Source organism: Pithys albifrons, chromosome 12 (genome assembly GCF_047495875.1).
Source record: "Pithys albifrons albifrons isolate INPA30051 chromosome 12, PitAlb_v1, whole genome shotgun sequence".
Lineage (NCBI taxonomy): Eukaryota > Metazoa > Chordata > Aves > Passeriformes > Thamnophilidae > Pithys > Pithys albifrons.
This window is the reverse complement of record NC_092469.1, coordinates 13,543,623-13,559,101: the sequence shown is the minus strand read 5'-3', so window position 1 is coordinate 13,559,101 and position 15,479 is coordinate 13,543,623. Positions and strand designations below refer to the sequence as shown.

Sequence of the window (15,479 nt, the reverse complement as noted above, 5' to 3'; positions counted from 1 at the left end):
TGGATGTCTGGGAGTCAGGGGCCCAGATTAAAGAGGAATGCAGGAAAAAACCCCAAACTGAAAAAAACCCTCAAACTCCAAACAAACCCCACAACACGCACACAGCAGGGAGAAAACCTCATCTTTCTTGGAGAACCTTCCTCTATATCTTAGGGGGGAAATCTCCAATATTGTGGCATTTCTTACGTTGCCACAAACGAAGGACTTACCCTGATGATTTTGTTTGCTTTTCCCAAAGAAATAAAAATATTTTCTTGTTTGGGGAGGTTTTTCTGAGGGTGATTTTTGCTCCTGGTGATGTTCTGAAACACCAAAGGGCTTCCACACACTGTGTTCCCAGGATTTATACCCAATCTTCTTCCTGTGCTATCAGCAGCAAATCCCTCCCAGATGTGATTTTTAGTATCTTTTCTTCCTCCCTTTGGAAGGAGTCAGGCAGGCAGTGGAAAGAAGGAGGCAGAGGCGCGGGAGGGGAGAGCCCGGGGTACAGACAAACATTCTCTTTATTGAGCTACACATGAATTTTTCCATTAGTCAGAGAAAGAGATTGGCAGTGTGTAATATATCACAGAAACCTCACTGATTGGTAATAGAAAGGCTTAGAAAGACCTGGCGCTTTTTATATATATATATATAATATTTTTTTAAGTTTCCTCTTTATTTATTCATTTTCTTTTGAACAGGTGTGACTGCTCTTCTTCAGCAAAGGTAACTCGTAAAAGTGAAACTGTGAAGACATCTGGTTACTAATCAAAGTAGAAATGACGAGGGATTGGTCATGAAAACAGTGGCTTCAATGTAAACACTACATTCGATTTTTGTTGTTTTTTTATTTTTTAATTATTTTTGTGGTTTTGTGTGTGTTTTTTAAAATTTTTAAATTATTTTAATTCTTGCTTTTTTTTAAAGTTTGTTTTTTTAAAGTTTTTTTTTTGCTTTTTTTCCCCCTTTTTTCTTATGTTGCAGCACAACATCCCCACATGAGAGAGAAAAAACACCACTCACTAAAAGGGAAAGAGGACTTGGGTGACATGGGGGAGAGAAAAGCAGCACAAAAAAGCATTCACTGGAAAGAGTTAAAAATTAATAAAAACAAAACGAAAACAAAAAATAATCTAAACAAAAAATAAAATAAAATAAAATATATATATATCTGTATAGCCCTCCCTGATGCCCCTGGTTGGCCCTGCAGGAGGGGTGGGGGGAGCCTGGCCTGAAGGGGCTGAGCTGTGCTTTTGCATATGGACCTGGAGAGTGAGGGGTGACCCGGAGCAGGGAGTTAAACCAGGATGGAGGGAAAACTGGGAAAAACCCGCCAGCTCTGGCTGGTGAGGGCTTTGGCCTGAAACGGGGTGAGAATTCAAAAAATCTGACCGAACCCCCCCCCCTTCCCCCCGAACCCTGGCAAGGAAGCAGGAGGAGGATGTTCCCTCTGCAGCTTCCCCACGAACAGCCAGGTTGGGAAATGCGAGATCTCTCTGCTGCTGCTGCTGATGTTTCCCTTTCTATCTGCCACAAGTAGCCGGGGTAGTTTTCATTTTTTCCCCTCCTTCTTTAAAAAAAAACCCAAACCCATCTCTTTGTTTCTGGAGGCAGTGGCTCACCTGGGCTGGGCAGTGGGGCAGGGGCAGGCAGGGGCAGCCCGGCCTTGCCCACGCTGGAAATAAAAATAATTGATCACCATCATAATAATAACTAAAAAAAAGCCAACGTACAGTAATCAATTATAACAGTAATAATTAAAAAATAACAGCCCATGGTCAAATAACTGCTGTGAGAAGTCCCTGCTCAGGGTGACCCTTTGCCCCCTCTCCCTGCCTGGTGCCACCGGGGGGACCCCCGGGAGCTGCTCGGGGTCTTGGCAGAGCCCCCCAAGCCCCGGGGGTGCCCCGAGCTGGGACATTGTGGGGCCAGAGCCTGGCGGGGGACGGGGGGGCTAAAAAAATCAAACTAAAAGGGTGGGTGTGGATTTTTTTATATATATATAGTATATATATAATTTTTCCTTATGCCTTTTTATTTACCAACTTGGATGATTATGACAACAATTTTTTTTCTCTCCTTCAATCTGTTTTTTTCTTTTTGTTTCTTTTTTTTCTTTTTTGTTTCCCCGCGCGCGTGTGTGTCTGTGTGTCTGTGTGTGGTTGCGTTGGGGTTTGGGGTTTTTGTTGTTGGTATTTTATTATTTTTACGTTTCTTTTCTCTCCTGGCGCCGGGATCGCCCCCAAGCAGTCGCTGTGCGCCAGGCGGGGTCAGTACAAGCCGCAGCCCCGCAGGTTGTTGGCAATGATGATGTCGGTGACGGCGTCAAATACCACCTGGATGTTGTTTGTGTCTGTGGCGCACGTCATGTGGCAGTAAATCTCCTTGTTGGGGGAGCGGTTTTTACTCTCGAACTGTGCTTGGATATAGGCGGCCGCGTCCTCGTAGGTGTTGGGACCTGCGGGCACAGGTGGGGCAGAGCAGGGCGTGTCAGGGCTGAGCGCCGTCACCTCCCACTGTACACCCGACCCTTGCTGCTTGCAAAGGGCTTTATACCCCCAGAAACAGGACAAAACTATTTATTTTCACACTCCTATCTCTCCCCATTCATCCCTCAGCAGGGTCCATTTATCCCTTTTGCAGCCCATCTCCCTCCTTTCCCCCCTATCCTTTCCCACCCCATTCGGCCCCATTTTCTCCGTTTTCCCACAAATTACAGCACACCTGAGTCCTGTTGGAGACTCCTCCCCCCCAGGTGTTGCTGCTTTGCTCTCTCCCCTATTTCCCCCCAGGAGGGGCAGCAGCCCCCAGTCACGCCCAGCCGGGCTGAGCCTGAGGGATGATTTCCCCCTGCTGCCCTGGCCTCACTGGTGAGTCCCCAGGGAGCACAGAGTGAGGGGTGGGGGGGAGAAAGGCTGGGGGGCCTGGTGGCCCCCCAGCCAGGTAGGCAGTGGGAGGGATGGCCAGAAGGGTTGGTGGCCACCCTGGTGTCACTCACGGGTGTTGGCTGTGCACCCTTGGTGGGGCAGAGCCCCTCTGTGCACTGTCAGGGCAATGCCTGGGTTGGATGAGGATCTTCCTCTGGGCTCTGGAAGGGGTGAGGGGTGGTGATGGGGCAGGAGCTGTGTGAGGATGTGTTGCTGTTGCCTGTTGGCTCAGTGAGTGGGAGGTTTGCTTTTGTAAGGTGGGCTGGAGAGGCGCCAGATGTTTGAGCCCAAAAATGTGCATTATTGCATTAAGCTGCTTATGCCAGCAAGAGAGGCTGTGCTGGCCCCTCGTGGGAAGCCACAAAGCTGAGTTACGCCCCTGAAATCGCCTTTGCCAGAGCTGCTATTATCTGGAGATTTATTTTCCTTTTCCAGCTTGCTGGTTCCCCTTGTGGGTGGCAGAAGGAGAGGGGCTGCGGGCTGGTGACACTGGGCTGTCCCCAGCTGTGGGGTAGCCAGGATGTGCCATGTGGCCGCAGTGGGATAGTTTGTTTTGCTCAAACAGGTGGCTGTGAAAAAAGGTACTGCTGCCTTTCATGTTGGAGAAGCCCAAATGCCTCTGGTGGAAGTGCCAGTACACTTGTGCTGTAGGGGAAGGGGGATCCCCCTGTCCTCAGGGTTCAGCATCCAGGGTGGGTGTGCTCTGCGTGGAAGAGTTTGGAGACATCTCAGTACCTGAAGGGGATCTCCAGTCTGAATCTGAACTGACTTTTTTCTTTCCCTTAGGGAATTCTGAAGTATCTCTTCTTACACATCTTCTTGGCTATTTGTTCTTTACCCCAAACTGTGCTGGTTTCTCTACAAAATGGATGATTCTCTTGTGGTTCCACAGATTCCGGCTGTAAAGGAGCTCTTCCCTTCCCCAGCTGTGCCATGCCAGAGGCACTCCCAGGAGGATGCAGCTTGGAGGACCACATGTCTTGCTTCCTCTTACAGGAGCTTCTCGGGAAGCACCAGGAAACAGGATGGCTCCAGTGGTGGGCAGGGTGCTCCTGCCAAGGCTTCTCCTTTCTGGAGCTCCCTGAGCCCAGGCTTGTTACAGCTCCTCTCCATTTGCCTCTACTCTGTCCCACAGCTGCCTGTGCCCCTTTGCCACAAGAACTGCTCCAGGCAGGACACAGCCCTACCCCACCAGTGGGGTGCTGGAGCTGCACCGCTGCTCCTGAGGGTGGGCAGTGTTTTTGCCCCCCCCCCCCCCCCCACCCCGGAAAGTTGCCCTGTCCCCTCCTCACCTCTGGGGTGAGATGCAGTCCCCCGACCCGGGTGGTGCAGGGTAAGTGTCACGCTGGGCTGTGCCATGTCAGCCCTGGCACCTACCTGTGTATTCAGGGAAGCAGATGGTCAGAGGAGACTTCTTGATCTTCTCAGCAAATAGGTCTTTCTTGTTGAGGAAGAGAATGATGGAGGTATCGATGAAGAATTTGTTGTTACAGATGGAGTCGAAGAGCATGAGAGATTCGTGCATGCGGTTCTGCAATGGGGAGCACAGAGGGAGGAGAGGGGAGAGAGAAAGGCAAAGACACAGAGTTAGAGGAGAGGAGAACATTTTTCTGAATTGAAATGGTTAGAAAGCAAAAATATCTGTAAAATAACAGTGGTAAATGTGAGCTGGTTACAAAAGTGGAGGAAATAGGGAATTGCCCTGCTCGTGGGCTGGAGGCCAAGCCAGGTGTGGAGACTGAGCTGATCTTCCCCACATCCCTTTGAGGCCACTCTGGCAGAGCACACACCTGAAGCTTCAAGGAAGAGCAGGAAAAAAGTAATTTATTCCTCTCCTGCCTCACCAGAGGTGTGGGGAGGGGCCCCTGTGTCTCCTCAGGGAGTGGGTGCCTCTGCAGCATCCTTTGCGGAGCTCAAATAAAGGCTGGACAAACAGCAGCAGCCAGGACATACTGTGCATGAGGACTGGGATGGAGGGGGCTTTGGCCATCCCAGGATGGTCCTATGGATGGGCCTGGAAGGGTTTTTGGTGCTAAGCAGTGCCATCCTGGTGAGACCAATGCCAAGGGATTGCCCAGAGGTTGGAGCAGGTCCTGTCTTAGCAGGACCCTTCTGCCTCGGAAAAATCTTCAGTCCATCTTTGAAAACACCACAGTGGTAACTGGGTTGCCCCTAAGAAATCCCAGTGTGGCTGCGTGGAAGTAACCAGTGGAGGTGTCTGCCAGCCCACCTCCCAGCTCCCCTGAGCCTTCTGGACTGCTCCAGGAAGTCTTTTAGCTTGTAAAAGTTTTGGTGGAAGCATAAGTATGGGCAAATTTCTAAAAGCTTTCCAAAAGTTGTTGTTGTAGGGTTTTTTGTTTAGTTTTTTTTGCTGTTGTTGTTTTCTTGTTTGGGTTGTTTTTTTTTTAATTGTCCTTTCACATGTGGATAAAAGCCATATAAAAGCCATTTTTGCCTGTGCTACTGAAGGGTTTACCAGGAAGAAGTGGAGAGCAGACAGCAGAACAGGAGAAGGAGGTGAGGCTGTTCTGGGTGGAATTGGCTGCCACAGGGCACCACAGAACAGGGTGTTCTCATGCAGGCACATGCACTCACTGTTAGTGTGAAGATGTAGCTGGACAGGACAGATTTGGCTCTCCAGGAGCTCCCAAATATTTTCTCCATCATTATTACCAGAAAGCCACTCCCTGATACTCCACTGACAGCTCTGGGGTCCCTGTCACCAGGCATACCCACCCAGTTTCTACTCGAACCTGCAAAGCTTCTGGTGCAAACCCAGGGCTTAGTGAAGTCTGAAGCAACTGCCCCCCTCCCTGTGCACCTCTCTGCAACCCTCTCTTAGGGCTGAGCCCCCCAGTTCTGGCTCAGCTGTCTGCAGCCCACATGGGGACACCAGCTGGTGACAAAAGCCCTGTGAACATCTTGTGTAAAGCAGCTCTGGGGCTCGGCAGCCAGTGGGGAACCTTCCTGCAGCAAATGTCCCCCACAGCCCCTTTTTGAAGGAGGCACAGCAAAGAGGGGCTTTGGACTTGCCAAGGATCTGTGAGAACGCATGTGTTTCCTAATGAAATGATGACCCAATTACACATTTTGGAGTTTTCCATGAATGTTTTATTAGTGACTCATTTTATTAGCTCCACTTCAACGGTAGCTTTTGCATGCAAAATTTAGCAGCTGTCTGATTTCATCTTGAAAGGCTTTGCGATTGCACTGTCGGTTCCTTGACAAAGAGTAGCAAGGGATGCCAAGCAGGCGCTTTCCAAAGCTTTGGGACTTCAATTTGATCCTTATCTTGAAATAAAAAAAAAAAGCCTTATTCATGGGGAAACCAGAAACTGCCACAAAAGGCTGTGGTTCCTCTTGACTTGTGATTGTAGCAAAATCATGGGGTCTTGAGATTTTCAGGGAGAGTATCTGGGTGGGATTTTTCCTGTTCATCCCTGGTGTTGTCCCCCACCTGTGTTGTATCTAAACAAAGGAGTGGTGATGTTGGTGGAAGAGCAGCTGCAATAAAGCATGTGCCCAGGGAAAGGAACATCCCCAGTCAGGCAAAATAACCCTGGTGACTTCAGGGCCCTGGACACCTATGCAGAAGATCTGAGCTGGATGGAGTCCTGGAGGAAGTTTTTAAAAATCCCCAATAGCAACTTGCAGAGAAAAATTCGTTTCCTTTCAGCTGTTTCCTTTTCTCAGGGCTGGTCAGTAGTTCTGTCTCATTTGCAGGGTGGGCTGTGGGGGAATTTGTGACTGAGGATGGGTCCAGCTGATCAACATCACTGCAAATTGGTGAAGACAATGGGAATAATGGTTCATTTTTCTTTGCTGAAGTCTATGGAAAACTCTCTTCATTTCTTAAAGTTCTGTACTTCCATTTCATGCCCAAAATAATGGAAGATCTCTGGTTTAAACATAAAAGAACCAACTGGCCCAAGCATTTGGTGCTACTGCAGGGAGGAAAACACATCTCAATCAAACTAGCAATGGCTCTTGTGCCTTTGTGCTTGCACAAAGAGATGGAAAAGTGAAGCAAAGCTTGTGATTTGTGAAGGATTTGCAACCAAACTGTTGGAGGAAGCAATGGGGCAGCAGGGATGCTCTGCCCTGCTGGCACCTGTGGTGAGCAGAGTTAAAAAAATTACACCAAATACTTACATAAAATGAAGTACTTTTTAATTTTATCCTTTTCAAATTCCTTATTTCTGGGTGGATGAGGCTGTGGCAGACAACTGACACTGCAGGTGTGCATGGAGCAGCCACAGGGTTAAAAATTGAGTTTGAGAAGCTGGACACGCTCAAGGGAGACACAATAAAACCACTCTCACACTAGAAAAGAGCTGGCACTTTATTAACATTGTAACTAATAAATACATTACAGACAGCCAATAAATTATTACAATAACTAATGCTCTATTAAACCAATGGACAGTCACTCTTCATACAAAATTACAGTTAATACAGTTTGGGCCATCAAACATGCAGGAGAAATGATTCAGCAGGAAACCAGCAAAAGGAAAGTTGTGACGGCCTCCGGTGATCCTTCGGGAAGAAATGTGGAGGGGGATGGGGAGTCCAGAGGCAGTGATGGTCACTGTTCCCTTGTTGAGCTGAAAGGGGAAAAGGGAGGTGGGGGAATAGGGCTGAGGGTTGCAAATTAGAGACTGGGCTGCTCCAGAACTAGAAAAGCTGGTGAGACTCAGGCACTGCTGAAAATGGTGTTTTACCTGCTCTGATCTGCTCTCCCCACCTGGAACAGGGAGTTTGGCTCTGGAGCTGCTTGCCTGCACTACAGGACAGTCAGGATTTGGTCTTGACATTGATTTCCATGACAGTGGGTGGGAGAGGGCCTAGGGCAGCAAGTGTCCAGCTAACTCCCACTCTCTCCCTCTTCTCCAGGTATCTCTTCCTTGTGCCTACTGCACCTGGTGTCCATGGAGAACAGAGCTGTCCTTTCTGCCTGTAAGATGCCAGCTGGAGGCTTTGGTCCTCCTCCTCTCAGTAAGGCATTGGTGTTTAAGGGTTGCACTTGTGTTCACTTGCTTATCTTTGGATACAAACAAAGATCTTACAGGCTGCAGGTTGGGCATGACTGGTCCTGTGAAAAGGCCCTTTCTGTAGCCATGTTCTCAGCCTAACTCTTTATGTAGGTCATGTACCTATATCTGTCAGCATCAATTACCTCCTGTCAGTGCTGGAGGTCAGAAAAGACACAGTACCCTCAAGTCTTTAGGAGCCTCAGGAGTGTGTTGGCCTGCTCTTTCCTCTGGGGATGTAGAGGCAAGACCATAGTCTGCAATTTTGTGCTACTTGGACCATATCTCTCCTTTCTTGTGTGTGCACTGGGGATGCAAGTGAGTGATGGGTCTGGGCACTTCAGGGTGATACTCAGTAGCACCATCTCTGCTGACCTTGATGCTTCCAGTACCAGACTGCTGATGCATGTTTTAGTCTCCTAAATGGAAATGGTTGTGGAGTTTTTGGTGCTAAACCCAAAGACAAACCTGGCCCGTGACAAAGCCTCAAGTACACCAGCACTAAGCTTCTCTAATTGACTTGACAGTTAGCCTTGTTCCCAGGAACTCAGCAACTCTCCCTGGCTCTAGGAGACTTTTTGGCCACAAAATGCTCGGGTGTGTTGCACAGACTAACACTGCAGGGTTGGTCCTTTCCCAGCATCGACTGCAAAATCCTTTGTGGGTGATGTCTGCCTTGCTGAGCCACACAGTGAGGCACTGCCCAGTGCTTTGCATAGCAGCTGCTGGGCAAGGGACCTTCTGGCACAAGGACATCTTCTATGTCTTACCCTGACCTCCTGGAGGTTGCACTCCTGGCCTGAGAACAAGGTCTGTTCCCTTGCAGGCAAGCACTGGGCTCATGCCATGATAGATTAAACCCACCAGACACACTATTATACATCACAGTAAAGACTGTCCTCATTAATACTGAAGTGTCCCGTAGAACAAAATCCCACCTACGAAGGAGGCACAGCAGGCTCCTCCTGAGGATGCTCTGCCCTCCATGGAGGGACAGGCTGGTTGGCCATCCAGGAAAGCTGGATGAAGGCAAGAAGCTATTTCTGGTACGAAACTCCTGAGAGAGATGTCTTTGGGAGTGTTTCTGGGTGGGTGGTGGGAGCCCCTGGCCCTGGCTGGGCCCGGTGGGAGGGCAGGGGCCGCAGGGACACTCCGCGCTGGCAGACGGCGGGGCCAGATGGCCTCGCTGAGCTCCTGCTGCCCTGCTGGGCTCCTCCGGCCTCGTGTCAGAGCCAGACTGTGTGTTGAGTTCTATTTGCTAAACTAAAAACTGGCATTGGCACTATGGGGCTGTGTTTTGTGTGTGCTTTCCCAGTGAGTGGTTATTGCTAGTTCTCCTAACCAGCCCAGCTATTGCATCCTCCAAGGAGCACAGTGCTCTGCAGCTCAGCCCTGCAGCACTGCAAGCCTTTCCTTCTATGGGTTTCTGTATTTCATTGAAATTGTTGTTTAAATAAAGGAGCTATTTGCATTTTTGTGGTCTCACAGCTCCACACCCAACCCTCTCACTGACTACGAAGAAAGATGGGGAGGGGCTTCCTTCTTTCTTTTTGCTGCTCTCTTAAGCCTATCATGAGTTGCTAATGCTACTTTCAGTGCTGACACCCCTTGGATGCTGCTGCTGGACAAGTGATCCCAGCCATTAAAAATCTCCTGCATCCCAAAAAGGGGTGTGTTTTTTTTTTCAAATTCCCACATTAGTTTTGAAGGGCAGCAGGGTGTATACATAGCTGTTTCAATTCTGTGCTTTTAAAATCTATCCCCCATGTCCTGGTACAATTTCTGATTCAGCTGTACCAGTTGCAACATCCCCGCTATGTGGAGACTGCAAATCAAACACAGCTCGGGGTCTCCAAGGGTCTGGATTCAGAGCATGGCAATTGCAAAGTACAAGGAGCTGTTAAGAAGAGGCTTTTGAAAGCAGGCAATGTATTTTGAGGTCTTTCTAGGCAACTGCTGCAAGAATGGCTGGTGTTTAGAAAAAGCAGGGGCAAAAGATTGCCTGCGGAAGGCACATCTGCCACGAAAGGCTTCGAAGGATGCAGGAGCCAGCAGTGAGTAATGATTTGGCAGCCACTCTGGAGACAAAAATCTATATATCACCATCAAGCAGGAGAAATAGTAGTGTTTAACACGGGAAGCATTTCATCTTCCAAATGCTGTTTCCAGCATTTGTCAGTGAATCCTCATGACGCTTGTGTGAGGGAGGGGTTGTCAGCAGAAGCAGCTGAAATGAGGCTTTAGACACACAATATGACAAAGAAAATGAAAGAAGAGGCTCTGTGTGGCAACATTTCCTCTGCTTTTTCTCCCCATGGAACACCAGCTGTTGGTTGTGACCAACGTGCTGGGAACCAACTGAAGCTGCAGAGGGGTTTTGGACCTCCCAGCAGGCATAGCTGGGCAGGGGTTACCTGGAGAGTGGCAAAAGCACACTGAGTCAGAACTGGCCACTTGGCTACATTTGGCAGAGTTTGGAGTTAATTTCAATTGTCTTTACCAAAATATGCCTGTGTGCTTTGTTTTGGGAGCTCACAAAGCCTTGGCATGGTGCTGCCTTCCCTGGGAACAACTTCTGTTACTTATTTACTTGGATAAAATGTCATCCACAGCAAGGGGTGGGAACAGAAAATCTCCAAACCTCCAACCACTGCTGATCAAACCCTTCTGACAAACCCACCAGCCATCAGCACACGGGGGGCTGGCACTGCACTCTTGGGTCCAGTGGTGACACACACTGTACGTACCAAACATAACTAACATGTGGCTTTTCAGCCCTTGCTTTGACACTCAGTGCACATATGGGTGCTGGGTATTACTGGTGGGGCTCAGCCATCCACGTGGGACAAGCTCCAGCAGCATCCCTGCCCCTCCACATCCCTCCAGCTAATTCCCTGCTCCTTCTGCAGCAAAAGCATTGCCCCTTGGCTGGTCCCTTTTAAGAAACCAAGAACTAGGCAGGTGCTTCCCGCTGGGAATCCTTTCTTTGAAAAACCTTCCCATCAGCTCCTAAAATCCTAAGCTAAACCAAAGACAACACCACGTGCAGACCTTTCCTTTGGTTCACAGTTGTGCAGCAGAGTGTGCTGGCAGTACATGGGGCTAGGACCCGGGAAAACAAGGTGTGTGGGTAAGAGCTCTTGGCTCTGCTGGCTGGCCAGCTCTCTGCAGGAGCTGATGTCACTGGAGGCATTTAAAGACTGAGATGGTGGAGAGAAAGGTGGGTACTCGCTGGTGGCAGAACAGGGGAGGCAGAGACCTGGCATTATTGCTGTTAGTGCCCAGCAGAGCACCAGTGGGTCCTCACTGTACAATACTAAATACAGTTTTATAATTTAATGCTGTTTAGAGGGTTACTAACAGTTACCAGCTGTGCTGAGCTGTGAGCTGGTTGGATGGGTGACAGTCACCTTGCTTTTCTCTGCAGGCCTTTCCTGCTTGTCCCGGGGTGCTCCTGCTCACGTTCCTGCCTGAAGGTTTGTCATGGATAACCCATGAGCACTGTCCTGGCAGAGCACAGCCTCTGATGGGGACTCACCTCTGGCTCCCAGCAGCCCTTCTCTTTCTGTCCTCCCTGCTGCCTCTATCTGGCTCATCTCCCTCTGCAACTTCTCTCCCAAACTGTTCCCTAAGCCTCTACCACTGGTCCTCTCCATCCTGTGCCACCATACCTGCTCCTGTCCCTGCCTCCTGCACACTGACACACACCTGGCACCTTCCATTTGGGCTGGGCTGCTCTGGGCTGCTCTCACACTATCTGTCCTAAATGGGCACAGTGAGATAAGAGATATTGTTCCTCTCAGGAGAGGCCTTGGAGAAAACTCAGACCTTCTGAGACCTGAAAACCACCCCTAGATCAGGCTGCCAAGAGAGGGCAGTTGAAATTGTGGCTGGCCTGGAAAGACTCATGTTTTCCACGATCATGGAATTTTAAGAGAGAAGAGACAGGTATCAGCATGGCTACTTGCTTCCAGGTGAGGTGGGCCCTTAGTGGGACCTCACAGGTGGTTCTCACCCAGACACCAAACAAGCTTTTGGGGTGGACTTCCAAGATTCCCTCCATGGCCCCAGAGGTGACACCACACCTCTCACATTCCCTTCTGCTTTCGACCTAATGGCACCCACAGCTCTTGGTAATGGCAAGCGAGCGGCCACATGTAACTCAGCCCACACACATTTGTCCCTCCCTCTGAGCCCCCACTTTCACTGTGCTGGGCACTACCTTTGTCCTTTCCACACCTCTCCCCTTGCTCTTTCTTCCTCCTTTCCTTGCACTTTTCTTTTCTACTCCATCCCTTGGCTCAAATCAGCTCCCTGAGCTCTCATTTGCCACTATATGGCCAGTATAAAACATCCTTCTCACTTCAGATACTGGTAAAGAGATGTCTGACTGAAGACACCAAACCTGGAGCTGTCTCTTGGTTGCTCAGGCAGGAGATGACACAGGAGCCAAGGAGGCTCAGAGCACAAGGCTGTGCTCCTCAAGGGTGTTCAGATGTCTGAGGGGCGATGAAGAGCCACAAGGCTCCCGCACACCTTCCTGACACCCAAGCACAGGGAGGTTTGCCAAAGCACCTCTCACATCTCAGGTGCTTGAGGGTCAAACTCTACCCACAAGAAGCCAAGACTAAATATTTTTGGTGCACTCCAGTGTTTCAGGGCTGAAGTTTGGAAAGACATGTTGTGTTTGCAGGAGCATTGCCTGTGCTGAAATCAATCCCTTAGGCTGGGAGGTGCTTTGGGAAAGGTCACTGAGTACCCAGGGAAGCTTCCTTGTCAGGACGCCCCTGAGTGTGGGGTCCTTGCTGCCAACACCCCAATGCTTCCAGCCCAGTGGCTCCGTAGCCTCTGGCAAAGTGTCTCAGAAATGGGTTACTGCAACCACTACATATATTTTAATATTAATTTTGAAAAATTTGAGGTAAAACTGCTACCAGTAACAAATGCTTTTAGACAAGGCTTAGTAGGTTTTGTTACTGTGTCCCTGTTACTCAAACATCAGCAGAACTTGATATGGCTGTTTTACTTGTTCAAATAGCTGACTGGAAAAAAGGACAATATACAAATCCAAGCTACAGCAGCTGCATTCAACACTGACCCCTCTGGCTTTGGGGTCAGAACTACTGGAGCCGTAACATACCCTCAAAATGATCAGGTTGTATCTAGTACTTCCCACAGGAATAGTGTTTTTTAAAAAAAAGATTAATTACCAGGCAAATAAAAATTATCCCTTAATGTCAAGGCAAAAAAAGAGTTTTGGTTCCAAACTACTCTGTTCCTGACCAGTGTTTTAAGGCTTTGATTTTTTTTCTCTTTTTAAAACTGAAGTATTTTTGTCTTTTGGCAGTTGAAATGCCCTTTGTGGGAAACGCGTTAGCTCCCTGCCCAGCACTGTGAGTTGGAACGGAGGAGTAGAACGAGGCAGCAAGGGAATGAACCAAAAATGAACCAAAATAAAATAAAACAGGGCTGGGGAGAGCAGAACTTGCTGCAAAGTTTCTGGGACGGGAGGAGGGATTTATTATTTCTTCCTCATCATCTTCTGAGGAGGAAAGAACAAGGAAAGAGAGGACCTGTCCGTGGGACTGGAGGATAGTCCTGGGAGGGACCAGGAGAGGAGGGGAGGAGAGGGCTTTAGTAGAGTCCACATCCCCGCAGGTTATTGGCGATGATGACATCCGTGACAGCGTCGAAGACGAACTGGATGTTGTTGGTGTCAGTGGCGCAGGTGATGTGAGTGTAGATCTCCTTGGTGGTGGACTTGTTCTTGCTCTCGTACTGATTCTGGATGTACGCCACTGCCTCCGTGAAAGTGTTGGGGCCTACAGGAGAACCGAGATGGAAGGAAAAAGAGCAGGTTAAGGCAATCCTGTAAGCCTAAATCTGCAGGGTGCCTGCAAACACCCTGTGTTGTGGGGACATGGGAGGCTTGTGCGGGGCACTGCAGCCCAGCTGTCCCATCTCCATCTCAGGGATGGGCACTGTTACAGCTAGGATTGCTGCCAGGCAAGACATGCTCTCTGACTGTCAGCTCAGCGGTATTTTTATTCTGAGTTGCTGTTTATAGTCTACAGAGATGGGGGAGCTGAGTGTTAAACAGGCTATGATGGGAAAACCAGAAAAAATTCCACATCATGATGACAAAAAAGAGAAGAAATCTGCCAGGAATGCAGCAAGTGCTTGACCTGGGGAAGAGGCTTAGCGTTTTTCCTTTTTTAGATTTTTTTTTTATTAAAGTTTCAGTTTTTGATGGAAAAGAAGAGCTAACACCTCCATGAATTGAGGGCAGTATCAGTAGCTGTGCCCTCCTTTCCCTGAATCACTAAGGACATGAAAAGACCCAGCCTCTGTTACAGAGCAAAGTGGGGTTTTCTCAGAAAACAAAAGTAAAGTACAAAAAGGCTAATACAAAATGTCCCTCTTTTTTAGGGATTAGAGTTGCAATACTCTCTGTTAGAGCCATGGCTAAAATCATAACACAAGGGATTTCTTGTTCTGGTGTGTAGAGGTGTCTTTGCCACACCTTATTAACCATCAAGTTTTGTGTTAAAAACGCTTAGGAGGAGTCAAGCAAAAGAGCAGATCCTTTCTCCTCTGGCCAGCCCTGGTCCTGCTCATACACACAGCTCCACTTGGGCACCTGCTCAGGGCTAACGAAGGTGGTTTCTCTGGCTGGCTTGGAGTGCAGCCCTGCAGCTCTGCTGGGCAATGCCAGATGCCTGACCCCCAAAAGGCTCCACAGCTCCTGCTTTTGGGTCCCTCTCCCTCTACGCTGCTTTATTGATAGGAAATGATGTTATCTGCTAGAGAGAAGCTCACTGGGGCTTGAGATGTGCTGTGGTGGAAGGCAGCTGGTCTGGGAAATCACTCTTGCATGCACACACATTGCTAGTTGAAGACACAAGCACATGAAGACCATGGGACTTGAGAATATGCTTGAAGAAAGAGATGCAAACTGTTTTCTGGGAGCAGGTTCTTGCAGGAATAACTGCAAAGAATCTGTGAAGAGTTCCACATGCTGTGCACAAATAGGAGAGTATTTTATGAACGGGAAGTTGGTTGTTCATAGAGATGAGGATTTAGATGCTGGATTCTGTCTAGGAGAGCAGGGAATCATTAATGCCAGCTTGGTTTAAAACATGCCATAGATTCTGCTGCTGCTTTGCTAAGTATTGTGGATTAGTTAAAAGCATGAGTGAATTAAGGGGATGGAAAGAGTTAGTGTTCCAGCAAACAGCAGGCAAATTTGTGGATGCATCTTCTAATAATTCCCTGTCAGCAGAACTAATGGACATCAGAAACTTCATTTCATTAAAAGCATTTTGTGGAACCTACTTGTGATGTTGAAAGTCTGCTTGTTCAATTTATAGGCTTTCATCAAATAATTCTTTTTAACTCCAGGGCAACATTCTAATAATGCTGCTTTTCCACAAGACCATGAGGGCTTCATCCTCTGAGCTGTGGCCAGCAAAGCAGGGGTGAGCATCCTGAAGTGTCTGCTTGGGTCCAAAGTGTGGGCTGAATGCTCGCTGAAAGGATG

At 48.7% G+C, this 15,479-nt stretch overlaps 1 protein-coding gene across 2 annotated transcripts in view; it reads right to left on the bottom strand.

The window, feature by feature from the left end:
- Positions 1 to 478: 478 nt before the first annotated feature.
- The window catches only part of GNAO1 (G protein subunit alpha o1), a 144,095-nt gene continuing 129,094 nt past the window's right edge, over positions 479 to 15,479 (bottom strand). The window contains exons 7-8 of one of the 2 annotated variants that reach the window (XM_071567216.1): positions 4,287 to 4,440; positions 479 to 2,440 (exon numbers count right to left, since the gene is read on the bottom strand). In XM_071567216.1, coding sequence (XP_071423317.1) covers positions 2,253 to 2,440; positions 4,287 to 4,440 — 342 coding nt within the window. In that variant the 3' untranslated portion in view covers positions 479 to 2,252. Of the gene's footprint in view, positions 2,441 to 4,286; positions 4,441 to 7,230; positions 13,762 to 15,479 lie in introns of those variants that run through there. The other variant, XM_071567217.1, reaches the window with a different exon arrangement.